This window comes from Betta splendens, chromosome 21, assembly GCF_900634795.4.
Source record: "Betta splendens chromosome 21, fBetSpl5.4, whole genome shotgun sequence".
Lineage (NCBI taxonomy): Eukaryota > Metazoa > Chordata > Actinopteri > Anabantiformes > Osphronemidae > Betta > Betta splendens.
This window is the reverse complement of record NC_040899.1, coordinates 16,414,589-16,440,565: the sequence shown is the minus strand read 5'-3', so window position 1 is coordinate 16,440,565 and position 25,977 is coordinate 16,414,589. Positions and strand designations below refer to the sequence as shown.

At 41.0% G+C, this 25,977-nt stretch overlaps 3 protein-coding genes across 4 annotated transcripts; 1 reads left to right on the top strand and 2 right to left on the bottom strand.

Moving 5' to 3' along the window:
• Positions 1 to 40: 40 nt before the first annotated feature.
• Positions 41 to 12,999, bottom strand: mcm3ap (minichromosome maintenance complex component 3 associated protein). Its single transcript, XM_029135963.3, is given in 30 exon segments — positions 41 to 459; positions 623 to 773; positions 963 to 1,154; positions 1,334 to 1,463; positions 1,597 to 1,881; positions 1,990 to 2,380; positions 2,506 to 2,603; positions 2,739 to 2,994; positions 3,355 to 3,508; positions 3,611 to 3,745; positions 3,826 to 3,894; positions 4,085 to 4,184; positions 4,187 to 4,281; positions 4,402 to 4,554; positions 5,115 to 5,228; positions 5,330 to 5,461; positions 5,606 to 5,706; positions 6,042 to 6,271; positions 6,385 to 6,596; positions 6,837 to 6,994; positions 7,419 to 7,581; positions 7,686 to 7,954; positions 8,110 to 8,307; positions 8,485 to 8,624; positions 8,704 to 8,897; positions 9,024 to 9,177; positions 10,006 to 10,087; positions 10,489 to 10,736; positions 11,052 to 12,709; positions 12,889 to 12,999. Coding segments are annotated over 29 exon segments (6,276 nt in total). The 5' UTR covers positions 12,571 to 12,709; positions 12,889 to 12,999; the 3' UTR covers positions 41 to 306.
• Positions 13,000 to 14,734, top strand: ybey (ybeY metalloendoribonuclease). The gene is made up of 4 exons (XM_029135971.3): positions 13,000 to 13,547; positions 13,636 to 13,767; positions 13,902 to 13,970; positions 14,139 to 14,734. Exons 1-4 carry the CDS (start codon positions 13,338 to 13,340, stop codon positions 14,232 to 14,234), a joined length of 507 nt encoding a protein of 168 aa, XP_028991804.1. The 5' UTR covers positions 13,000 to 13,337; the 3' UTR covers positions 14,235 to 14,734.
• Positions 14,463 to 25,975, bottom strand: usp37 (ubiquitin specific peptidase 37). Of its 2 annotated transcripts, none has more exons than XM_055504808.1 (24): positions 25,843 to 25,975; positions 24,584 to 24,810; positions 23,620 to 23,770; positions 22,996 to 23,084; positions 22,785 to 22,900; positions 22,413 to 22,490; positions 22,159 to 22,247; positions 21,706 to 21,799; positions 21,444 to 21,599; positions 21,109 to 21,240; positions 20,154 to 20,277; positions 19,829 to 20,064; positions 19,615 to 19,732; positions 19,416 to 19,495; positions 19,145 to 19,309; positions 18,793 to 18,840; positions 18,484 to 18,631; positions 18,193 to 18,412; positions 17,840 to 18,006; positions 17,533 to 17,593; positions 17,302 to 17,417; positions 17,067 to 17,136; positions 16,058 to 16,196; positions 14,463 to 15,947 (listed from the first exon to the last, which is right to left on the bottom strand). In XM_055504808.1, exons 2-24 carry the CDS (start codon positions 24,755 to 24,757, stop codon positions 15,860 to 15,862), a joined length of 2,859 nt encoding a protein of 952 aa, XP_055360783.1. In that variant the 5' UTR covers positions 24,758 to 24,810; positions 25,843 to 25,975; the 3' UTR covers positions 14,463 to 15,859. The 2 variants fall into 2 exon arrangements, with proteins under 2 accessions (XP_055360783.1, XP_028991797.1); XM_029135964.3 differs by having other exon boundaries at positions 25,748 to 25,901.
• Positions 25,976 to 25,977: the final 2 nt, after the last annotated feature.

Genomic DNA, 25,977 nt, shown 5'->3' with positions numbered 1-25,977 from the left:
TTATCGTCTCGACCTATCAATAATAATTGGGCTAAACAGGTGAACAGAAAAGTTAAAACCTTTATTCAACATTTGATAAAAAAAACAACAACAGCAACCTCAATGCAACAAAATCTCAAATGCAATTCATACATAATTCACATGCAATCTGGATAACTGAATTATAAACAAACAAAAATAAACAAGAGCAAGTTTTGCAGATTTTTGTAAAAGTAATATGACATACATTTTAAAATCTTTATAAAATCAAAAACATAACACAAACTCGATTTCACTGCTCACTCAACATGACCTAAGATTTCTTTATCAGTCGTCAACAATGCTCAGCAACCCACTCAGCTTTAGTCGACAGGCCTGTTCTTCCTCCTGACTTGCCAAAATCTGTCGCTCCAGTTCCTTTATTCGCCATGTCATGGATGCAGGAGAGGCTTTAAGCCGGACCTCTGACAGATGTTCAGGCTGCAAAGTCAAGGCAGACACAATGCTTAAATTCAGCATTTTGTAGTTGCCATGTTTAGTAAAATATTGTCCTAAGCTCATCTACACAATCTAAGAAATAACTTTTGTGTCTAACTAACGCTACTTCAACTGGGACCCTGACACACTGGAGGAGGACAATTACCTGTGCAGGTGTGGCATCCCTAGTCTTGGCTGCAGAGCTTTGTCTTACAGCTGTAGGCATGGACAGCAGGGTGGAAGACGGGATGAACAGCGGTGTGGACAACTGGTCCAAGGGGTCTCCATTCAGCCAACACTGAAGCTGCTCTGTGCTCCTGTAGAGGAGAATATGGGTGATGTGAGACACAAACTGTATGTAAAACTGCTACAGTAGTCTTAAAGAAATGTAACTCCTTTAAATGATGTGTTCTATTTTGAAGGTTCTTTAACAGTCCTAACACCTGCCCTGTCAACACTGCTGACATACCAAAATCTATACGAACATCGAAGCACCATTGCCATACCTCCTGCTTTCAGCCTTCTCCTCCTCTAATCTCTGAAGGACTTTGTGGACAAGGAGCTCTTGCACTGTGGGTGTGTGTGTTATGTCTAGTGGAGCCTCCGGGGCCTTGCAAGGCTCAAGCAGACTTGGAAACAGCCTCTGCCTGAGGGACAGACTGCTGGGCGTAACGCAAGACGCTGCACTTGCAGTGAAGCTGAAAGAACAAAGGAGACAGAACCAATTTGACCAATGTATCTTAGGCTACGCAAAGTGACAGAGAAATAGGACAAATGTATTAACTTCACGGCAAGATTTAGGAGGAGCTCAATTCACTGCCTCGAATGCCTTAAATGTGCCAGTTTTCAACAAGCAAGAACAGTTCAGGTCTTATACCATTGCTTTTCCTGTTGTTTCTCCCTGTGTGTTTGTCTGATGGCCTGGACCCATTCCTGAGGAGGCTGGAAATCCTGCAGTGTGCCTGTGGGGAAATACACTAGGATCTCTCCATCCTCTGTGACAGCATCTTTAAAAAGAAATCAAGCATATTAAAAATATATTAATTCCATAATATAACATAGGTCATACAGAAATCATCAATAGGTACATTGAAAACATGCTGTTTATGTTTTATGCTTGCTGGACATGACAGCTCTAACCTTCACATACAGGTGACTCAGATATCTGCCAGTCTTTCAGCTTGTGGTCTATGCAAATCACCAACACGTCATCCCAGGGGATGTGACTACATGATGGATGAACCCAATCCTCATTGCCCCAGTTTCCACTGGATGCCTTGGATCTGTGGGTTCCATTGCAGTGAGCCTTGAGCCTGACTCGTTCCAGAAGGTTCTCCAGTTGTGACATTAGAAGAGGCTGGCTAAGCCTCGAGACTGGGATCAGAGTAGCGTATTGAAATATAGAGGAGCACACTTCAGTCCACTCTAGAAAGGCAGAGACAATAAACACAGTGATGAACAATTAAAAAAGTATCTTATCTACTGGACAAACATACAAATTTAAGTTAAACGTTAAACATATTAATGGCTGACCAGTAGAAGATATTGGCTCCCACTGTGGCAGCTGCAGGCTGAGGATGGCTTTGCGTAGCCAGTCCAGGTGCTGAGAAGAGTTCCAACCCAGATGAGGAACAAATGGACGTGTATCGGGCATATAGAATTCGCCTGGGGGCCATGAGAGTCTGCAGAGCTCCTGTGATGAGACTCTGTCAGCAATGTGGGCCAGGACAGAATTGTACAGCTGGATGACAGGTGCAGGGTCCTGGGAGGGAAGACACGCAGTGGCCCGCTCCTGTCTGTGGGCGTAGACTCTGGAACTGAACTCGCGGCTTAAACTGCCCTCCACGAGTTGGACCAAGGTCTGGCAGGAGAGTGTGAAGGGTGGTGGAGCGTGAGCCAGCAGCCAACGTATGGCCTGGTTTAACTAGAAAGACAACAAAATACATTTAAGACTTTAATTCACAATTACTATGAAACCCCAACAAAGCCCTGCTGGTTGCAGGATGTTATAATGACATGTGTGTGTATACACATGTGTATAAGCAGTACCTGCTTGGATCCCTGTAGGTCAGTGATGGTCTCTGGTATGAAGAAGAACGTGTAGTCAGACACCACACCTTCCTTCACTAGTGTTTGCAGCATAAGAGCTGAAAGACAAATCATCAAAAGCAGGCTTTTACATTTTGCACAGGTTAATCAACTTCCATACTCTGTGTTTGATTTTAATGGTGACCATCCAGAAAACTGTTGATCTTATTTTACTGTCATACTTTGTTCATTACCTTCTTCAAGTTTCTGCACATCAGCAGCACCACTGGCAGCTCCTGGGACCAGTACAACCAGAGGCAGCGGGTTGTGCCAGGTGTTGGCTTGTTGGAGCTGTTTGAGCTGAAGCAGGGCTGATAGCAGAGGCACATCCTGCTCAGACTCAATGACAGGCAGAGAGGGAAGCAACATAATGAGAGCTCCTGTTCCATTCAGCTCACAGCTCTCCTCAATTTGGGACAGGCTGTGTTCAGTCAGCAGGCCTCGGGACGCCTGGAAGACAAAAGATGAGAGGTTGGAACCATGATATACAACCAAGGTAAAAGGAAATACATCAAGTAGTTATAACAGAGTAAGTGCAAGAATGTGCAATAGTAACGAGGTTTAACCATTCACAACAGTAAATATGTTTGACATATATACAATAAAAATAATATTAAACATTAACCTTACTGGTGGACAGAACATACCCTGGACAAGTCTCCATATACATTTAAAATTTAAAAAGCCAAGAGCCCAGAGACTCATGTGAGTAAGGGAAGAACATGCTACTCCACACAGCAGACACCCAAAACTCTTTGTCTCAGATATTTATGAACCTCACTGTCTGGTTTACCTGCAGGTTTAACTCACCTTGATTGTAATGTGGACTTTGTGAGTTTGTTCTTCCTTCTCCTGCAATGTATTAATGACACAGAGGGTTTGCAACGTCCCGTCTAGCTTCTCCTCCCTGACCTCTGATGCCTTGTCTCCACCCATCTTTACCTCCAGCCAGTCTGTAAGGATCCTAAAATGAAAAAGAGAGGATGTGTTCATTTGATCTTGTTTTAAATAAGATCTTATGCAGCGTTATGGTAATCAAACATTTCTTACAGATCCAGTGTCATACCTGTCTGCCAAGCTGGCGACACACTCGTGATAGCTGGGTAAGAGGAGAGCAGCTTTCCAGAAGGTTCTGTCAGGGGGGTCAGGAATATTTTCTGTCACCAGTGCCGGCAGGTCTAGTGGTTTCCACACAGTCTCTCTGAAAGGCAAGCAAAAACGTGTCACCCAACCTAGCATGAAGACAGGCTCCACAAACATGGTGATGAACTCAAAGCTCACTCAAGCAGCTGCTGGAAGTAGTAATGAACTCTCATCTGATGAGTCGCTTCCCGTCTCATCTTCAGCAACCTGAGAAAACACAGTATGTTTTAAACTTAGAAGAACAATAAAGCCATTAGTTCCAGGCAAAGACAGTGGACTAAAATCTGATGTAATTGACCATAGACAGTTTTATAGCAATTAATGAATGCTATAAAAAAAACATAGAGCTTCCTCATTAATAGTCCTTGCACACAAAGCGCCTAGGGGGCGAACATGCCTGGTGCTAGACAGGGTCAAAGTGCCTGCATTGCCTAGATTGACTAATCCTCGGGTCAGATCCGCTATGGAGGGCTGTGCAGGGGCGCTGGGAGCCAGAGCTTGAGTTTAAAGCAGGGGTCAACACAGCATGGAGCTGCAGGGAATCCTCTCATCTGTCTCTTCAGCTGCCGGCGAACTGCAACAACGTCACGCCACCTAGTGACCCAAGTAGGAGAGAAGGAAGCAATACATAAATGGATATTTTAATTATATACAGTGATGTGTGGGTTCTATGATAATGTTCAATGAGCTGTTCCTGTTCTCCAGATCTCATACCTTTTAATATACTTGTGGATACACTGCAGCTCAGCATCAAGGATCTCTTCAACCAACAGACTGATGTCTGCATTCAAAGTCTCTTCCACTAGACTGCTGCAGACCTGCTCAGTGCATTTAGCCACACACTGGGCTTTCTCATTGACTGCTTGTCTGATAAAAACGTTCATAATAAAAGAAAAAAATCAAATTCAATGAATAGCCTTTTAAATCGTATTTTATTATTACAAGTGGCTGTAAGTCATAGGTATAATAAACCTGGGTAAAACATCAGTTTTGATGTGCTCACTTTGTGATGAGAATAACTAAATCATGAATTACAACCCACATCAGTAATAAAAAAATCATCAAGACGCATGAATTATAATATAATATAATATAATATAATATAATATAATATAATATAATATAATATAATATAATATAATATAATATAATATAATATAATATAATATAATATAAAAAACATGTACTACAGTTGTAAATCTAGTACTTTTGATCTCAAAGGTTCAGCTTGTCATCTGTGCATCTGTTTAGGTAAAGATTGTAGCAGCAATTACACTGAAGTGTACATTCTACAGTAGGTGTATGATCCTGAAAATGGTCACCTGTGATGAGTGTGAGGACTATAGTTTTGGAGCCACAACACCACATTGTATACGGCATACGGCATACGGCAACAACTGTCAAAGTGGAAGTCTTAGCAGTCTTACTTGATCTCAGCAGCAGCAGTCTCCTTGATGGTTTCATCTACAACTTCGTGGACGATCTCAGTGGAGAGAGAGAAACTGAATTGAGCCACGAATGCCTCATGCTCCTGCCTCCTCCTGGTACACAAACAAATGGAAATATGGATGTGACCAAAACGAAATTGAAGACAATTACATTAACATCAAGCCATTTAACCCAATTAACTAAAAAAAACAACCTGGCTTCCTCAAGCTTGCGTCTTTCTTCAGCGACGCGCTCCTGCTCCAACCTGATCTCCGCAGATGAAGCCTCCTGTATCATCTGTCCCAGGACCTCACCCAACAGTGAGTCCAGCTGGACACTGCTCTCTCTGTAAAAATCAGAATAAACAGGTCCCTAAACTGCAGTTTACACTAATCTATTCATCACATCTACATCCAATAACCACAAAGAACTGTATAAAAGAACAAATCTATTTAAAGTTTGCATGCATAAAAAGACCATTTAAACTTACATGAGAGCAGTTTTGACGTAGCTGCTACCAGCATCAGCAACCTTTCCCACCTCTGCTTTAACCACCTCATCGATGATGCACTGGAGCTCAGCCATAATGTCCTACAGATGTGAGAACAAGACAAGAGAACTAGCAATCTTTGGCAAAATCAGAAACTAGAGGGTTAGGGACCTAGGTAAGTCAAGCTCTGTCTGAAAAAATAAATTATGTATGATACATATGAGAACCTTATTAAATGCAGAGACAAGCAAACGCATAAAATGAAAACAGAACCTTACATCCCAAATTTTGTTTAGTGTAACAAAGCCAACTGACCTGCACTCCCTTATTTAATATCAATAATCTTAACTACATGTACACTGTAGGAAAGTGATTTAACAATGGACTTCAGTATCAGTGAATTCTACTTTAAAGTGAGATCTGTAGCTTTCCCTACCTCATCACTATAGAACGGCTGAGGTTTGGTAGGAGGTGATGGTGGCTTCTCAGGCTGAGGTTCAGATATCGCAAAGAGCTGCTGTGCATCTGCAGGCTCACTTGGCTCTCCTGCCTCATTGACAACTGGACACATTAACCCACTGACAATGCTTCCATATCTGGATGGCATGGGCTGTGAAAGCAGCTCAATGTTGGGTGGTGCCTTGACCTCCACCTTGGCAGGAACAGCTTAGAGAATGAAAGACAAAAACATCTGGTTAATAATATAATATAATAATTAGCCTTATGTTGAGCTTGGTTTAAATGAGTCACTGTATTTGGAGCTGTACCCGAGAACTGACCTGAAGAAGGCTCAGTCTGCGTGACCTCTCCGCAGTATTTGTTCTGGAAGTCGAAGCTGCAGATAGGGATGTGCTTTGGAGGGTTAGGAAGGGGGCCTCCATTCACCACCTCTCCAATCAACACTGTTTTCTTTGCGAGAATGATCTCAGACTTCTTCTGGGATAGTGGCAGCTCTGGCTCCTGATGGGCTATTCGACTCAGCTCAACGATACTGTTAACAAAATAAGATTTCATTTATACTGAAAGATGCATAAAAAAAGTGCAATAGTCCAGTTAACTCAGCTGAGAAGGTCACTGGTTTAGCCCAGTTTGTTAATAAGATTACTATAACATGGGCTTCTGTATAATATGATAACATATTATTTATATAATCAAATATTACAAGTATATTTGATATTGATAATAAAATACACCAACTAAATCTGAGCACTTGTATAGTATTAGTACTTACCCATCGCTGACGTTGAGGCCATACTGCTGAATGAAGTCAGTTGCTTCTGCAGCATCACGGAACATTACCATCCGCACCACATCCTCAAGAGGAAATGCAGTTGACCGTGGGCCGACAGTGTGAGCCATGTTCAGGGTCTTCAAGGCCTTGGCTCTGACCTGCATTTGCGTGTTAAAAAACAGCAGAAGAGAATCAAAAGAATACAAAGGTCAATCTGGACTTCATCTTGTAGTTTTGCAACTCTTCACATTTATCATAAACACAAATAAACATTAAACAAAGTTTTGGGCTGTTTACACGACATGAATTATTAAAATTTTTTAGTGTGTGATCAAAGAAACTTTGTTTTTGTGAATAAATTATCATTAATATTAAATAATGTAAAAAAATTAAAGATACATATTTTCCCCTTTTTAAAGTACATCTATTGATTGGTTTAGGTTAAATACTATTAACACTAATAACTCTACTATAACTAAAAATAACTAGATGACTAAATTCACCTAAACGAGTAATAAAAAACGAATAATAAAGACATTACTGAGGATACCGTTTAATTTTTATGAGTAAACATGTGCTGACCTGGTTGAAGTATCTGTGTAGGAGGCAGCTAGCAAGATATGAGGCTCTTTTCACCAGTTTGAAGAAGCGCACAAAGTTATTGCTGTTGACTGCAGCGAATGCCTGCACCGCAAACTTCACTTCAGGAGAGTTACGGACCTCGTCCCGGAACTGCTGCACCTCCCTGTTTGAACCAAGAGGGGGTGTGGACTGAGAAACCTAATGCACTTCAAGAATAACTGCTGTTCATGAAAGTCTGTGTTCATGGATGTTTTTCCGTGGACTGACCGTAGGATGTCACCATCGTTGAGCCTTAGCAGCACACTGTACTGACGAAACTCTGCCTCCCGTGGACAGAAGATTTGACGAGTGGCTAGGTCCTGGTACATTTCTTTGAGACTCTGAAGGCACTTGGTCATGTTCTCGTTGTTGATCTTGGCATCAAAAGACGACATATGCTCCTCGCAGAGATGATGTGCACAGTGCACATGGAAGCGTGTGCATTTCTCAATCAGCATCACAGTGCGCGGGCAGCAAAGGTGCTGCTGGGTAATATCCTATGGACACAAAAAGAATGAGCTGGTACAAAGTGACAGACAGGAGTTCAGGTCCAGCACAAACTGCTCTGCAGAGTATGACTACACCAAAAACACAAACAGTTGTTTCTGTGAATTTTAATCAATATTTAATTACAGCCGAAACTTTTGCTCACCTTACGAATGCCACGGGTTCTGTTCCAGACAAAGTCATACCAGTCTCGGTAGTTGTCCTGGCCCTGGTCTATGATCTGAGTCACCAGGTAGTCCATGGTCATGCCAAGAACAGGTAGGGGGCGCAACTCATGAGGAAGAGGCTCCTCCTGGTCTGCTGACGAGCGACTATATTCTTTGATGGCTGCTGTATGATCCACCTAGAGGCAAAAACTTTTGATGTCAATATACAATGATCAAAATCTAGTCAAGTATCATAATCATAATCTAATCAAGAATTTAATGTTGTTTGCACTACAACAATAATTTACAGTATTTGTAGTAATATTAGAACAAGCTGAAACCTGATTGTCCAATAAAGGCAATTGGGCACTTACCAACTCAGTATTTGGGATAACCTCAAATGCACTAAGTTGTTTTCGTGTTTCCCTCATGTATCTCTCCTTCTCTGGACACATGTCAGGACAGGTCCCCACAAACACCTTAGACAGATTCAGGTCCGTCCTCTTAGGCCGACCTGTGCAGATAGATCATGCAAACGGTTAGAGGTTCAATGCTGATCAAACTAACTGAGCCATCCTGTGATGCAGCTTCACCTTGTCGTAGGATCTTATCTCTCTGTTCCAGGAGACGGTACTTATCCTCAGCGTTCTCTGCCACCTGGCCTATCATGTGAAGGAGAGAGATGGGAACAGGGCGCTCTGAGCTCTGGGTTTCTGTGCTACCTTCTGTCTGGGGCTCATTGTCAAACTGCAGAGACTTGGCCGAAGAAGATGTCTTCACAGGTGAGCTGACAGGTTAAAGTACACATGAGATAAGAAAATGAGAGCACATAGTAGATAATTGTGTTACAGCTAAATCCAAGTCTATAATGCTGAACCAAAGAGAAACAGTATTACACATTATTTTACAGTACCTGCGGTTCAGGGTCCCCATGCTGCTCACTGCAGGACCTCTGAGTTGAGGTTTTCTGAGAGGAGAGGAAGCAGCTTTGGAGTCTGTGCCCTCCTGACTTTCTTCCCTTGCCTCTTCCTCTTCTGCTGGAGGCCTGCTCCCTTTCTCTCCTGGACCTGGAGCACAAAATTAACGCAGACTCGATATTGTCCATCAAATTAAATATAAGACACAAAAAGGTAATTGGTATCCTCTGTAACCCTGAGTCTGAACAGGCTTCAGATGCATGTTTAACAAACAATATTAATTATTTTTAATTATGTTACTAGTAGTATTGAATCACTACTGTATGTGGAGCGTTGCGTTCCTGTCACACAGGTCGTGGGTTCAATCCCCTTCCTGAGTGGTTGCACCAGGAAGGTCATCCGGCGTAAAAACTTGCCTGACGGGATAAAGCTGAAAGGAGTTACCTATGTGGAGCAGTTTTGCCCAGTCAGTTACGGTCACATAAATCCATGTAAATATAAACTTTACCACCTTCATGTGGACCATGATGTGCTCAATACGGGCATTGAACTAATATCTTTGCTTTCTGATGATTACATTCATTCTGCAATGGTCACAATAATGACATAATACATCTAAACACAATCTTATGTGAACATCCCTAGATTAACAATACTGTTCATTGACCGTATCTGTTATGGAGTCAGTGTATTTGTGCTGGAGCTGGAAGAACTACAGTTTGCTTTAGCTCATGTCTTTTAGTGACTAAATCGTCATCATTTCCTAATGGTGCAGCAATAAAGCGGTAAAAATCTCTAACTGTAAATATCAACACAACTCATTTCCACCAATATAGCAAAACATTATTGTTGTGAGAAAATATCTACAGGAAATCATCAGGCTTTTTATGAAATGACGGTTCTTCTGAGTACCTGTACCTATTTTTATTTTACACCTTTATTATTCATCTATCATAAAAATGTGTTGCATTTACTTACTTTGCTTTTTTCTTTGCCACAGAAGAAGAAGTTCGTGTCTGTGAAGGTGTTTGCCTTTCTTCTTGGCCTTTGCAGCTGATGCCTGTAAGAAATGTCTTTAGCCGAGTGTCATTTCATTGAAAAAATGTGAATTATTCATTACTATCAGGTATAGAGGATCAGCTTGCTCTTATATGGGTCTTTGCCTGAGGTTTCAGTCAGTCTCATGTTTGAACAGAGGTTCAGTGACACAGTGAAGCATTACACCAAGTATGTTTACTAATAAACTACTAGTGCTCTGCTTTAGCTGTTACTCCGTTCTAATAATTTATGTCTGCTTTGTATTTATAATTAGTTAGTTAAATTTAAGTGTTCTAATAAAACAATGCTAGTTAAAGGTCTGAGGAGAAAATGGGCTTTTATTGACAGACATAGTGCCATCCAACAAAAGACAGCCATATTATGCTGACCATACAGCATTTAAATGAAGAAAATCCAGCTTACATGATCACTGAAGTGTACTGTAGCTAGATTCTTGGCAGGCCGACAGAGGACCTTGCAGACTTTGCCGAAACGAGCAAAGTGCTTCTCTATTATATCCTTTTTGTTAAGAGCTGGAGGCACATTCCTGCAGTGAATGATGGTGGAGTCAGTGGGCGACAAACCACTGAAGCTCTCTGAGCTCTCCGTGCGTACCCCTCGCTTCACAGGAGTTGTGGTTTCAAAGTTTAGATCTGGGTCTGTTACTGGATCTAGACAAATACAATGAGCGACAAACATCAAAATAGTCAGAAAACATTAACATTCAATATTTTTATGATTAAATCAAAGTTCATCTGATTTTTAGCAATACCTGTTTCATCAAAAGAAAGAAAGATATTAGGCTTTGTTGTTATTGCTTAATGTCTGTTATTTTGTTATTGGTTGTATGTTGGTATGTTTATTCACACTAATTATGATAATCAATATAATAATTCTTTATATATGTATGTGAAGATCTTGCACATGAAAATTTATTCTGAATTAAAAATGATTCCTTGATGAAACAGTTTAAATAATTTTCTCACCTGACCCTTCAGCTTTCTCCAACCCATCTGTCAGCGCTTGTACAGTGGGTGGGTTAACAGTTAAGTTGTCATCCTGAGTTTGAACAACTTCCTCCTCTGTCTTTGTCTCCTTCAGGTTGACTGCCTGCTGCGGCATCTCCTTTGTGGAGTCTCGCTTTACTGGCTTGGTGCCATCTTTTCGAAGGCCACTTACTGCTCTGCTGAATATGCCTGCAATTGGGCCACGAGACCTCATTAGTGGCCGTTTTGGAGGATGTCTTGGAGAATCTGTTTCTGGTTGTATATCATCCTCAGTGGTAGGTTTTTCTGTGACATTGCTGGGCACTTCTGGGTCTTCCTTACGCTTGTTGGCTTTAGTAAATCGTGCAAATATATTTGTATCCTGTAAAGTCTCAAGGTCACTAACTTTCTCATCTGTGTTAGTTTCAGCTTTACTGGGCTGTCCAAAATTGGATCCTCCAAAAAACTGTGCTGTCTGAGGTTGGAGAGCTTTGGCTGAAAAGCTGAAAGATGATGGTGTGGTGGGCTGTGTGGCGGAAGCCTTAGTGCTGGAACTTGACAGGGTGGCCGGTTGAGAAAATGTGAACTGCAAATTGTTTGTAGCACTGCTGCTACTGCCTGTCGTCAGTGGGTTGGTTTGACCAGAGGCCGAGGGGGCTGCAGCTGGCTGTGAGAAGCTAAAGCCCAGAGGCCCAGACTTAGCACTTGTCAACAGAGGGAAACCAGTAGTGGTGCTGGTGCTACTCACGACGCTGGAGCTGGCCTTGTTACCAAAAGGTGAACTGGACAGTGAGGTGGGCTGAGGGTTAGTAGGCTCAGGGCTGGCGCTAAAGATAGGTTTGAAAAGAGCCTCGTTGGCTGGTTTGAAACTAAACTCGGACGATCCAAAGGTTCTGCCCTGGGTGACACTTTGAGTTGTGCCAAATACAGTAGTGGCAGCACTGGTACATGGCGGCTGACCAAATGCTGGCTGTCCAAAAGTCAGTGGCTGAGGTTGCCCTAAGGCAGTGGTGGCAGCAGAGGTCATCTGAGAATTTCCAAACCTAGATGGCTGTTGTCCAAAACTTGTTGGCTGTTTGCTGAAAGCTGAGGTTTGCTGGGCAAATCCATGCGTCTGTCCAAACACAGAACTCTGTCCGAAGGCTGGTGTCTGCCCAAAGACTGAACCCTGGTTTGGGGCATTAGTTTGTCCAAAAGCTGGTGCTGTGTTGCTGCCAAAGCTAGAGCTATTCATTCCTAGAGATGGCTGTCCAAATGCTGGAGTCTGGCCTATTGTAGGCAGTGAGGAAGGCTGTGCAGAGGACTGTCCAAAGGCAGGAGCTTGTCCGAAGATGGTATTTCCATGAGACGAGGGCTGATTTAGGACAGATGGCTGCCCGAACGCTGACGGTTGAAAAAAGCCCATAGTTTGAGACTGATTACTGGCATTTTGCTGTCCAAATGTCTGGAACAAACCAGAGTTGTTCGGAGCTTGGAAAGCTCCACCTTGTGGACTCCCAAACGGATTGGATGGATTCATAGCGCAAATGTTAACGTTAGCGGATATTTGGTGTCTTTAGTTGTTTAGTCAAGCGTGTACCTCGTCAAAGACAGCAAACATCTGTAACGTTCCAGTCTCTCGCAGCCTTCTAATCACCTCCAAAAGTCAATAAGGCGTTCTGAGGACAAAACGTATGTAAGTTAAAACACAAGATCGGTCGCTAGCACACAACACACTTAGCTAACGCACCTTTAGCTGAGAACAGCATCTAATTATTATAAAATATATATAGTATCAAAATAACCACTGGAAATGTACGTTTTTGAGATTTTGAACGGCAAAATCTCTTTTTCTCACCTTTTTCAGTTGTGCGACGTTAACTATTACGATTCAAAACATTGTCCACATCCGCTTCCGGTCCGACACATTTTGTCGCCGCCGCTGAATGCCAAACTTCGTTCCGTGATCGATACTGATGCAACTGTCTAACTCAATGACAAAATTTTGCTCTGCTGAGAAACCAACTCGCCGCTAACAGGCTATTTTTAATTCAAAGCAACTATATAATCAAACAACCAAGGGAACGTGCACATCGTCGCTTTGAATCTATATGTTGATATTTCTGGGACGTGTCACCTTGATTTCTGACTGAATTTTTGAACACCGGCTCAGCCAAGGGAAGCGTGACCAGTAATACTCATATATTTCCTGTGAAAAATACTATCGTATCCGGCCCTTATCCGAGGCAGGTTACCTACGCATGAAGATGTTTTAACTGCCGGTTATGTGTTACGCGTAGTTTTGAAATGGGAGTAGTACTGCGGAACCTCCAAAAGGTGGTGCCTCTTCGTCGAGCCAGACTACGTAAGGATGTCGACACGCTGAGACACATACTGGGCATCCAGAAATTTGACCTGGGCGTCATTTGTGTCGATAACGACAGGATTCAACAAATTAATAACACATACAGAAAGAAAAATGTACCCACGGATGTTCTTTCATTTCCATTTTATGAGGTGCGTTTGTCTGCACATTATTTTAGGATATTCAGCTTTAATACCTCAATTAAACGCGATAAAGGGATGGAATTGTGTTTGATTTCAGGACATAAGACCAGGTAAGCTGCCTTGCCCTCATCACAGAGACGAGCTGAACCTGGGGGACATTTTCTTGGGAGTCGAGTTTGTGATGAAGCAATGCCAAGAGGAGTCTCTGGATCTACATGGAGCTCTCACTGTGGGTACCAGCGGGCTGCTCAACGCATTCTGTTTGACCCGTGATTAACGCTTTCACCAAGTCTCAGAAAGCAATTGATTGTAGCAAAAGAAATCTTAAACTGTGTGAGTTAACTTTTCTGTTGTGCTCTTAAGGTTGTCACTGCACATGGCATCTGTCACCTGCTGGGTTACAGACATGAGACAGAGGAAGACTGGACTGAGGTTTGTTTAAAGATGACATGGTGAAAGAAAAATAATTCACGTTTAACGTATCAGCAGCAATGTATTAAAAGGCTCTCCTAACTTAAAGGGGCAAATGTTCAACATTTTACAGAGGAATGTTGAAAGTTAAGGTGCGTTTGTCAACATTCTAAAATTATCATTTTTCAGATGCTACAGAAAGAAAACTACATTCTGAGTGAATTCAACAGACTAACTGGGCGACACCTTGAGCCACTGATGAAGAGATGCAGTCAAGATAGGTGACATCAATGGACACTGTGTTCTAAATGCTACATTCAAACTATGGTGCTTAGTTGTTGTTTGTACTCCATCCTGTAATCTTGTATTTTAAGGCTCCATGATTTATAACCAAATGTGAGGGCACAAATCCAAGATCAGAATTTGCTAAAACTGTTTTTGGAGGACATGACACACATCTCTTGATGCTGTTCTAACTTGTTGAGTTCTGAAAGACTAAATTAAAAAGGTCTCTTCACTTTCACTGAAATATTTTATTAAAATCTGTTTAGGAAGAGTCAGTCATATATGAAGGGTAGAAAAGCAATTCATTCTTACTTCACAAACACATTTTGCCTTCTTCACACTGGATTTGGGACAGGATGTTCAAGAACGCACCTTGTTATACAGACATGGACAAAAGTCTAATTTATGAATAAGACAATCATAACTGAGTTTATGTATGATGCAACAGAATACTGTACTTCTGGAAGGTTTGCTAATAAATTGCCTTCTTTTCTCCCACACTGAATTCTAATTACTCATCTTTTAATACGCTCTACTGATGATTCTACTTTTTGTGGAAAGAAAATATTCGTGTGATCTGAATATATACAGCAAACACACCATGTTGCGCAGTAGAATTCTGTTTCGATAGTGGCAGCAAGTTGTATTGAAGTAAAAGCTGTACAGTCAGTGTGTAGTATTATACCTAGTACAGGACTACCACATGTTCCTGCCTCATCCTATATACAAGCAGCACAACTCATTTAAAACTTTACACAGGGTCACCAGATATTTGACATTAAAGAATATGACATTACACTTTAATGTAAATGTGGTATTAATGAATGGCCTATCTTTTTTGAACTAGTTAAGATAAACACTATTCTGCAATAAATAGAAAACTCTAACTTGTACATTAAGGACAAACTTATCCCAAAACAGTAAGGTTGTGCAACTTTCAAAGTAAAGCTTGTATACACATTTATAAAAGTTCTCTTGGGAGGCACAAGGTCAAAACCCCAAATGAATAAAATGGGCTTTACTCGAAAAAAAAGCTCAGTAAAATTTATACTATAGAGCTCAATTAGTCTTATTACTAGATCTATAAAATAGAGAAGGACACGCACTCAAATCTGCTGTAACTCAAGCACAAAAAGCAACTGGTAAAATATTCACACATTGTGAGAGCAAGCTATTTGCCCAGTTTGTGCCAAAACATAAATATTGCAATGTACCCGCTAAATGCAATAACCCTCTAACTCTATAGTAGCTTATCCTCCAACATAGAATATATCTTTATTTAGTTCATACGGTAAATAAAGGGTTTGCAAAACATATATTCCATGAAGTACCAGTAGCAACTGGTGTTTGATAGTTACTTTCAAAGTTTGAATGAATGGCATTAAAGTTTAAATAGGTGTATCATCAAACAAAGAAAAATCCATTACAAACAATTAGTTGATAAAACCAGTAAAGAAAAACTGCAGCTCCAAAAATATAGAGACAATAATTGAGCCACTGAATGCTTTTATCCGCACTTTTGGTATCTTATGCATTTATAAGTGCCAACTGATACTAGTATTTACAGATTTTTAGACAAACAGAAGTTGATGAGGAGCACTGAAAATGGACGGCATCAGTAATACTCAGAGGGGCTGCAGGACATTCCTTCCTGCCTCTGCAGTGCTGCTGGCTCCAGATCGCTCCATCTCTGACAGCTGTTCAAACACATCCCTGATGACATAAGAGATAAAATGTTAAAGAACATCTTACAGGTGGCTCCCAGCGTCATGTGAGGGGGGAACGGGAAGTGAAACAATTATATGGCTAATTTGCCAACTAACTTGTGCATGTAGAAGAAGATGTATCCACTGCGGTCCCGATCCCGCCGGACAGCTGCTTCCTGCGTGCGTGAAACATCTAGGTCGTTGTAGGTCAACCATGCCTGCTTCTTCATGTCATACACATCACTGATGTAGTGCCCTACGGTAAAGACACTCAAGTGAGAATAGGCAATATAGTGAGAATACGCACACACGCGCACACACACACGCGCACACACACACGCGCACACACACGCGCACACACACGCGCACACACACGCGCACACACACGCGCACACACACGCGCACACACACGCGCACACACACGCGCGCACACACACGCGCACACACACACGCACACACGCGCACACACACACGCGCACACACACACGCGCACACACACACACACACACACACACACACACACACACACACACACACACACACACACACACACACACACACACACTTCACATCTACGTGGGGACTCGCCATTGACAATGTCTTTCCTAGCCCCTTACCCTAACCATCACAACTAAAGGCAGACATCTAACCTCAGCCCTAAAAAAAAAAAAAATCACATCTTGACCATCAAAAAAGCTTTGGACTGCTGGGGAACCAGCCAAATGTCCCCACGTTGTCAAAATGTCCTCACCTTGATAGGAAAAACATTGTTTATGGTCCCAACGTTGCACCCACACCCACACACGAGAAAAAGCAACATGAGATTTTCTGCATAGACATCAAACATACTTTTAAGCACCCTAATGATCGATTTGACAAGGAATGTGTAGAGGATTTGAGCCATCTGGACCATTATCTGAACAGGGAGTGAGTGTTGTTAATTAGGTTCAGTATAGCATAGCATCTCATATAGAGATGTGTTAAAAGAGTCTGTGGTGTCATTCCAAGTAAAGGTTATGTGAAGTGAGTTACCCAGTTGAATGTTGTGTAGAAAAAAAAGGCATGAAATCAGCATAAACAGAGCAGCAGGTGACAATCAACAGATCACACATCTCATGAAGCTTACCAGAAGAGGAGCTGCTCCCAATGTGACTGACAACACTGATGAGTCTGAAAGAGTTGACCAACTCCCCACTCTATGGATTAGAGGAATTAAAAGCAGGTTATTATTTAAAAAAAAAGTAGTTCTTAGAATATATTAAAATACATGACATGAATACATTGACTCAGTAAGTTATTCTTGCTGAAGTAGTTATTTAAAATACCAGATAGATGTTATGTGGCACCAGGGTATTAAGTACCTCAGCATTCCTCTTAAGGATTTCTGCCTCTGCTTCAGTGTATTCCATATCCAGCACATCTTCATTGCCAGAATCATCATCTGAGCACAGAAGCTCAGGCAGAGAGTTGTTAAACTCTGTTGCGTGAAAATAGGGAAAATGACATTGATTTTAGCTTCACTTAATACATGGAACAGGTCAGTAGGAGAATGCGAGTAGATCCTTCGAAGCGTCAGCTCGTCAACATTTTACCTTGCAAACTCAGTTCGGTGGCTCTCTTCAGATCATCATCTTCTCTCATCTCTTGGGCTTCCTGTGACAAGGTTTTACAACTTTATATAAGAAACTGTGACTTTAGTCAAGCAGTGTTGCATGGTCTGCTTGCTCAAAGGCAATTCTTCAGTGAGGTCTATTACACTTTGTAACACCAGCTCAGCCTGGATGATCAACATTATTCATTACAATAGAGATTTTGTCACAAACTGGGGTTTCTTACATTTAACATATCCCAGTTACATTTAAGTACGGCCCTTAGATGTCAGATGGCTTTTGACCTTACATGCTCCTGAAGGCTCTGGGCTAGGGCCTGCTGCAGCTCCTGCTCCTCCCTCTCTTGATCTAGATTGTACTGCTGAACCCAGTCCAGCTCCCCCTGCTGTTGGACACTTTCAGGAGTCTGGTTCTCCTTGTTCTCATCCATGGTCAAATCTAAGGAATCCAGCATGTCTGTACAGGTTCAACACAGACAAATGTTCACCATATAAAACACCGGCATATTTCACTTCCATCTACATACAGTATGTATAAATGTTTTGATTTTGTTTCAGTGAACTGAATTTTTCTAAATGATATCAAGGACTACATACTGTACATACATATTTCTAATCTATTTATCTCACTAATGTATATTACCAGCAGGTTGTTTGCTGTCTGTTTCCAGCAGATCTGTGTGATAAGACAGGTCGTGAGCATCTGTGTCGCCAAACCCTGTGTCTGGGCTGCTGGTTGGCTCATCCTCCAAAGAGGGCGGTGCAGAGAGACCAGCCTCCTGACGACTCATCTCTAGCACTGCTGCCAGCATCTCGTCATCATTAATGCCACTTAAATCTGCAGAGTCCATTGCTGCTCCCCGCTGAAAACAAAACTGTGTCAATACAGTAAAGAAGGGGGAGGGGGCAAGCGTACATTTTATGGTCTAATCACCTCTTCTGGCCGGTCATCGTTGTCAGGTAGGCAGCTGCTGAGGCGTCGCTTTCTGCTCACATTCACTCTTCTGTTGGGTTCCTCTTCACAGTCAGAGTCCATAAAGGCAGGGGTGCAGCTGGAGTTTGCCACTTTGCCTGCAATTCGTCTACACACACAGCCAGAAATCAGTGGTACAATAGAAAAATAAAATAAAAAACAAGGCCTGGCCAAGTCTTTTTCTGAATCATCCATCAAGTTTGAAATGAATTTGAAATGAATGAATGAAATAGTATTTTTAATGTTTTGTTTCAGCTCAGCAGGATTTACCGAAAGGTTGATGAGTTGACTGTTTGCGATGTTTTCAGTGTTCTGGACCTAAAAAAAACAAACAAACAAAAAGAAAAAAAGAACCTAATTTGATTCTAAATCAACCATTGATTCTGTGTCTATAATACTAAATGCAATGCACCAAGATCAAAGTATACAGATTTTTCCTTAAGCCTTATTTAATTACTTGAAATGAGAGCCCATGAAACTAAGTAGACTGTTATTCAGTAATTCTTCCAAAAGTGGCTTCTGAATTTACAGAGCGTGGTTAAAACACTTTTTCCCAGTGCCGACATAGTTATTCACATGATAATCCATTACATCTCATTTGTAAGAATTTAGGCCGTCTTACATGGAGACCTGGAAGTTCCAGCCAACACACACTGGGGGTCGAGTGGATTCAGTGCAGTGGGAGAGCAGGGTCAGATATCGGGGAATCACAACCTGTTGGCCAAGCTTGCTGTTCAGAGACAGCTGGGCATTAAAGCTGTACCGTTTGAGGTGTAAGATGAGCACTCTGGGGAAAAAAAAGGTCAATGTGACAGATTGAATGAATGAATGAATGAATAAATAAATATTTAGTATAAGAACTTATTACTTTATAGATCACTCTTGAGTCATACCTGGGAAGTCTGCTGAACTTATGTGTAACGGTCGCCGTTTTCCCATTGCACTTTTCACAACAATACTCAATTTCCTCCATCTGCAAAAGGGAAAAACAGCTTGTTCAAACACATTATATTCTCTCTGGTTTGCGCTGGAATAAAAGCAAGAAACAATCAATGATTAAGTTTTTTTTTACTAAAAATCCAAAAGACAAACCCTAAAAAAGAGATCTAGAGAATCCTGAATAGAGCGAAGTGGGAGAGTTTTCTTCCTGCGTGGGAGGTCAATGGACAAGTCATTGAACTGCTCTCGCTTGGTTACCACCTCAGCACAGCTGTAAACAACGGTAAAACATTTATTTTACTTCAAGACTATGGTATGTTATGACAAATATATTTAAGATTTTCAGATGATCGTGCAGGAGCCTAACCCTTTGCAGGTAATTGTGTGCTGCACTTCAAATTCCATATTTACTGCCACAGGACAGGTGTAGACACGAGACGTGTCCACCTCGTCACCAGGCTCTGCCTTGGCTATGATTGCTGACTCCTGGCCATTCTCACATGACGCAGAGGATGATGCAGCTTCAGTTATCCAGTTCTTGTTCATTTTCTCCACATCATCCTTCAACTGGTCCAAACATTGACTCAGAAACTCATGAGCATCCTTTAAAAAGAAAATAAAAGCACCTGCTGTTAATTTTTTTTAACAGATAGGAGATATGATGTGGATTAGCTTACAAAGGGCAAACTTACATTCTGCATATTTCCAGAGAAACGCTCTGCTGTGGTAGATATGGCACTTTTTACTTTCCTTAAAAGGTCCTTCTTTGTCTCTGGACAGCCCACATCCTTCTTTATCATAAGGTGCGCAAAGCGCCTGAAAGGAGTGGAAATAGCTTATATATTGTATAAAGTGAAAGCATTTCAACTTGTGAAATACTTGTGAGGCCAAATAATTCTGACACTGATGGTTGTGGTTTTAATGAGCTGGCAGCGGTGGATTGTGGTTAATTACTTTTGTGGTGCGCTGCTGTACTTTATCATACAGCACCTGTAACACAGCTGGTTACAAAAACAAAAATAAACGGACTTTGCAGTATTTCCGTAATTAAAAGTTACAAAAAAAAAAAAAAAAAAAAAAAAACTGTGTCTAACTAATGTCTTTTCTGTGTATGGTAAATATGTTGCGTTACAATGTGGACTCGTGCGGCCTATAATCCGGGGTGACCAATATATGAAAAAATCTTAAGATTAAAATCTAGCGGGTGCCACCTAAACTCTGTGCGTTCTATAGCCCGGAAAATATGGTACATGGTTACTTTTTGTTATCCTTCATTCTTTCGACCAGGGGCGCCCGTTCCTGGTCCTCAAGAGCTATTGTCGCTGCTGGTTTTCCAACTCTCCAGGGGGATCAACTTGAGTGACAGTTAGCTGCTGACTGACTGAACACACCTGATCTAGGTAATTAGTATGAGCTGGGGATAGGGGAGGGGGAAACACAGCAGGACAGTGGCTCTTAAGAACCAGGAAATGGCACCCCCTGCTTTAGACTGACTTAAATAAAATGACTTCAGTCAGCTCTCTTTTAAAGTGACTGTATCTAATAAAAACAGTCTAAGATCCCAGGCCCTTTAAAGTATGTATCTGTAGAGCCACACTAGGCATGTCCAAAAAAACTGAATGAGCTTAGAAAAAAAAAAAAAAGTACCTGAGCAATGCATTGATGGGAACCTTCTTCCACGGGATGCTTTGCTTCAGCATGTCATTAGAGAAGGAGGGGAGGCTGAAGAGGGACTGAAGGATGGCATTCATGTAGCATGTATTGCCCAAATTAGAGAATCTGCAGTAAAAAAGTTAAAATACTGTTAAAATAAATAAACACACACACACACACACACACACACACACACACACACACACACACACACACACACACACACACACACACACACACACACACACACACACACACACACACACACACACACACACACACACACACACACACACACACACACACACACACACTTAATTGTTTCTCACCCTTGCAGTGGGGGCTGAGTTTGTGTCAGAGTAGAAGGCCTTTGCTTGTTCCAGCCGCCATAGTCCATAGAGGTACGTACTTTCTTGAACGGAGTGGAGTGGTTGGGAAGCATGAGACTTCTCTTAGCTGTTGGGGTCTGTGCTGTACTGGAAGGCCTGGGTAGTTTTAGAGTAGATAAAAAAATCAATAATTAACTGATCATTTGCTTTTTAGTTTAAATATATTAGCTTGTTTGAGTAAGTTGATCACAAAACAATGTACCTGTCCAGGAAAGAGTGGCTCTGGCTGTAGTCCTTAGTCACAGATCGGCTGCCATAAAACAACGTTGGTTGAAGGGGAGTTAAACCCAGTGGGGCTAAAGGTAGTAAGAATTAGAGAGAGCACAAGTCAGTGCATAATATAAGTGTCATGTAATAAAAATGTACATATTGTGGAATAGAAAAAATGTCTAGAAAAATAACAATACAAGTTTTAGGTGCTCACATTCATTCATATTCTCATTAAGTATTGCTTTATTGCTTTTACACACGAGTAGAACATGCTGTTTTATTAATATAAATTCTGTTTTTATTATGTTTTTTCTCAAGCACATATAAGCATATCATGAAAGTCTAGCCACCACAAATAGAAATACTATGAAATTATTAAGTATGCCAACAAAAACGTATATCCAAGCCCTGAAGGCACATTCAGCCAACAGGCCTGCTGGTTTACCTGAGCTCCTGTTCTCTTCTGCCTGCTTCAGCTTATCTTTGCAGCTCAGTAGAAACTTTCTTGATGGGTCTGAAATGGCTTTGTTGTTGCTAAAAAGAAAAAAAATCATTTTTATTAAGATCTCACTCTTGCAAATGACTCATACACCGTATGTGTGTGTATGTGTGTGTGTGTGTGTGTGTATAAACTAAAAATAAAGCTAGGAGCATGCTGACAAAGCAAGTCCTTACAGTATAAAAAGTGAGGCATCTTACCTTGAAGAGTCATTTTCCTTTGGGTAGTCCTCAGTTAGGTCACTTTCAGAATTAAGAATACGCTTCCTTTTTTCATTCCTGAATACAGCAAAACACATTTACTGCAATCATTAAGACAGAAAAACTGAATTTATGCATTCAAATTACAGAGCAACATTTTGTGGTAATTACTGAATAATTGACCACTTTAGTGGTCAATTATTGTCACACACAAGGTTTAATCTAAGATTTAAAGGAAAAATGTATTAAAGGAGTTGTTTTTAACAAGTTACCTGGTGAAGACTTTAGGCTTAACATCTTCACGGAGAGCAACATTTTAATTGGATTAAATTGTTTGGAGACATACTTTGAATAACACAACGAGCATCATACCTATTCTCGGTGAGTCCAGCGCGGGTGGGAGTAGAAGCTGCCCTGCTTGGGCTGCCAAGAGGCTTCCGCGGTGTCGTGTCCTCCCGGCCTTCTGCACTTTGTCGCCTTGGCATCGTCTACAAGAGGACAGCAGTCTGAATATTTAACTTATGTCTAAAATAAGCTAATGTTAACACTTTGAGCAAAAATATAGTGTTGTGCTTTTGCCCACCTGTCGCTCTCCTGAAGGACTGCTGTCATTTTTCGCAGAGCGGTTGGCAAGCACACTAAAGTTTGCACTTCCATGGGATGATTTTAAAACTGCAAAATAAAAAGAGAACACCCAAGGTAGGTCTATAATCGGACTAATTATTGAAAATACTTTAATATTGTGTAGTTAGTTAGGACTCAACTAACCCAACAGTGTGTAACAACTGGTTAATGATATTGCACAACCTTTTCTATAAACAAAATATTCCTGAATATATAATTCAGGATATAATAAGACCTGTGGGTTACAGGTGAAACCCCAACTAGAAAACTCTGGCTGCCAAATTATATAATTCACATTTTAATGTTAATTTAAACAAAAATAATAGCAATAATAGTTAACATCCACAGTGACCAGATTGATACAGAAATTAATTTTTTTTAACCAAAAACACCCTAACACCCATTACAGGTCCTGAGCAAACTATCTGAAAAACAGTTTATACATATGAACACTGTTGTTGATCTGTACCAATTCTAACATGTACATTTATAATTTAAACAAAAGAGAGATCACAAATATTTTCCATGTTTGCTGAATAAGAGTCCTTCCATGTTTTCAAAATGTGACATGTGAAGCAATTACCTGGCTTTCCTTGCTTGAGTCTTTCCAGATATTCCTTAGTCTTCTGTAACAAAGTCTGGGGCATCTTATCCAGGCTAATGACACTGGTGTCCTTCAAGAAAAGCATGATTCGAGTTTGGCTCTGGGTAACATTCTTCACATTCTGGTTTAGCTGAGTGGAAGAAAACAAATGGGAAATTGTAATAATTCATTTGTCTAGTCCAAAGTTTATGTCGTTACTTTGACATTTTTTATACTTTTAGGTCTTTAATGCCCTATTGCACCCTATGTGCTGCTTCTTTTGTCCATTGGGCACTGCTCTTCTTGCCTCAAAAGTCATGCTCTGAAGAAGTCAAAGGTTGTGTTAACACCTTGGTACTTAAAGAGAGTAGAGTCATCATTGTATTACTTTAGTTTGTCCCGTAATAAAGACAATTTAAAACCATTAATTGTGTTTTATAAAAATATTCATTTGAGGAGGTATGGGTTTTTTTAACTACATTTTACCACAGTAATTTTTTTTTCTACTGAATATTGTTTTTAAACTAGTAGATTTTTTTCAGATGGAAATAGTCTGACTGATAGGTTTTACCTTTTGTAACGACAACAGAGCTCACAGGCAAAATGTATTATATTGTAAGCTCTATTGAACTGTGTGACTGTTAAGGCTTAAAATAACAATGTACATGAAACATCTATTGTTTAGTAGTTAGTAGTTAGTAGCATACCACAGACCTGGTGGTTTTAATTTTTTGCACATTCTAAAGTGTTAATTTAGCTAATGGTAAACCTTTGAAAGTGTTTAGTTAAGTGACATGCAGAGCGTAGGGTTATTATTATTATTATTTTTATGGGCAATTCATCACTGTGCATCTTCCAGCTAAGGGACAGCTAACAGGCTGCTTTTGTTAAAGGATGAGGACAGAATTCAAAGAGAGGTCTCAGCTGCTGCACCTTTTACTTTATGAATGCAACTGAACAATACCTGGAAGGTTTTGCAAGATCCACCACTGCTGAATCGTAGATAAAGGTTAACTTTGTTGTCCTTTTCTAGAATCTCAAACGTTCCCTCTTTCCACTTGGTGGTACCCAGTTCTAGGCTTGAAAAGCGAATCTTAACAGCGCCACCACTGGAGACTTTGGGCACCGCAGTTGCCATGGCTTGTTTTCCAGGTGGTACTGTGGAGGCTAGGAGTTGTAATCAAACAAACCCTAGATAAAAGAAATTAAAATAGTGTTGTCAGTATGGTTATACCTTTAGCCAGTCTTCAAAAGTGGATTAAATATACATGCCGTAACTGTAAGACATACACGCCGTAACCATACTATTGCGCACAACTTCCATTCACAAAACGTTATGAAGTCTGGAATAACCTGTCATTAATGTCATTGCTTCAGACTGCTACATTTAAAGCTGGTAAGGAACTCCGATAAAACTTAATGATCGTAAAGCAAAGGCTAGCATTGCACGTCTTGTTACACCGCGAAACAGTTAAACTTAACTAACATTAGAGCTAAAAAGGCTGGTGCGCACCACTACAGAGTTGATGTTACCTAGCTATCAAAACTAAGTATTGCTAATAGTCCGCGTTGGCTATAGCTTTGCTTCCCAAGCAAAAGTCACAAAGTTCAAGTCAACAAAAACAACGTAATATAACAGCTAACAACGCGCATTTAATTACACCAACAATAATGTAACGCTCATAGATATATTATTCGCGTCGGTAGCCCACGCCATCCAGGTTAGCTGGCTAGCGGCTGGATTAACAGCTAGGCTATGTATACGGTGTTAGTTTTAACGTTTGCTACTAAACTAGCTGACTAGCCATTCTGTGTCGCTGCAGCAAAGACAGGCGAACACCTCTAGCTAGGTTAACAAAATTCTGACCAAGAACAGCTACTAAGTTGTGCAAAGTCATTAAAGTCAGATAAAGGTAGTCAGAGTTACACCACAGCCAAGTGAAATATCACGGTTGTAGGTAATGTCCTCTCCTCTTACACATACTCTGAATGGATGGAGGAGGCCGACATTAGCAGATCTGCTAGCAAGCTAGCGGGAACCGGCTAACGCTAACTGGCTAATTTGCCTGATTGTAATTTGATGATGAAAACAGTGCCGCAGTTTGATCACATCGCCCCAGTTCGTTACCTGTCGATGATATATACTTGTCTTGAAACTTCTAAGTGACACTATCGTTTTCGGAGATCCTCCGAGCGTAGAAAGTTTGTTAAGCCGGCATTCACCTGCTTCTCAATATCGTATACGTTGTTGACAGTGGACCCACACACTACGCTTCGCAACGCTGCTCGATGATGGCGGGAATGTGAAAATTTACAACGGAAATGATGCTCGAGAATACGTCCTATCCTCTTCTCGCG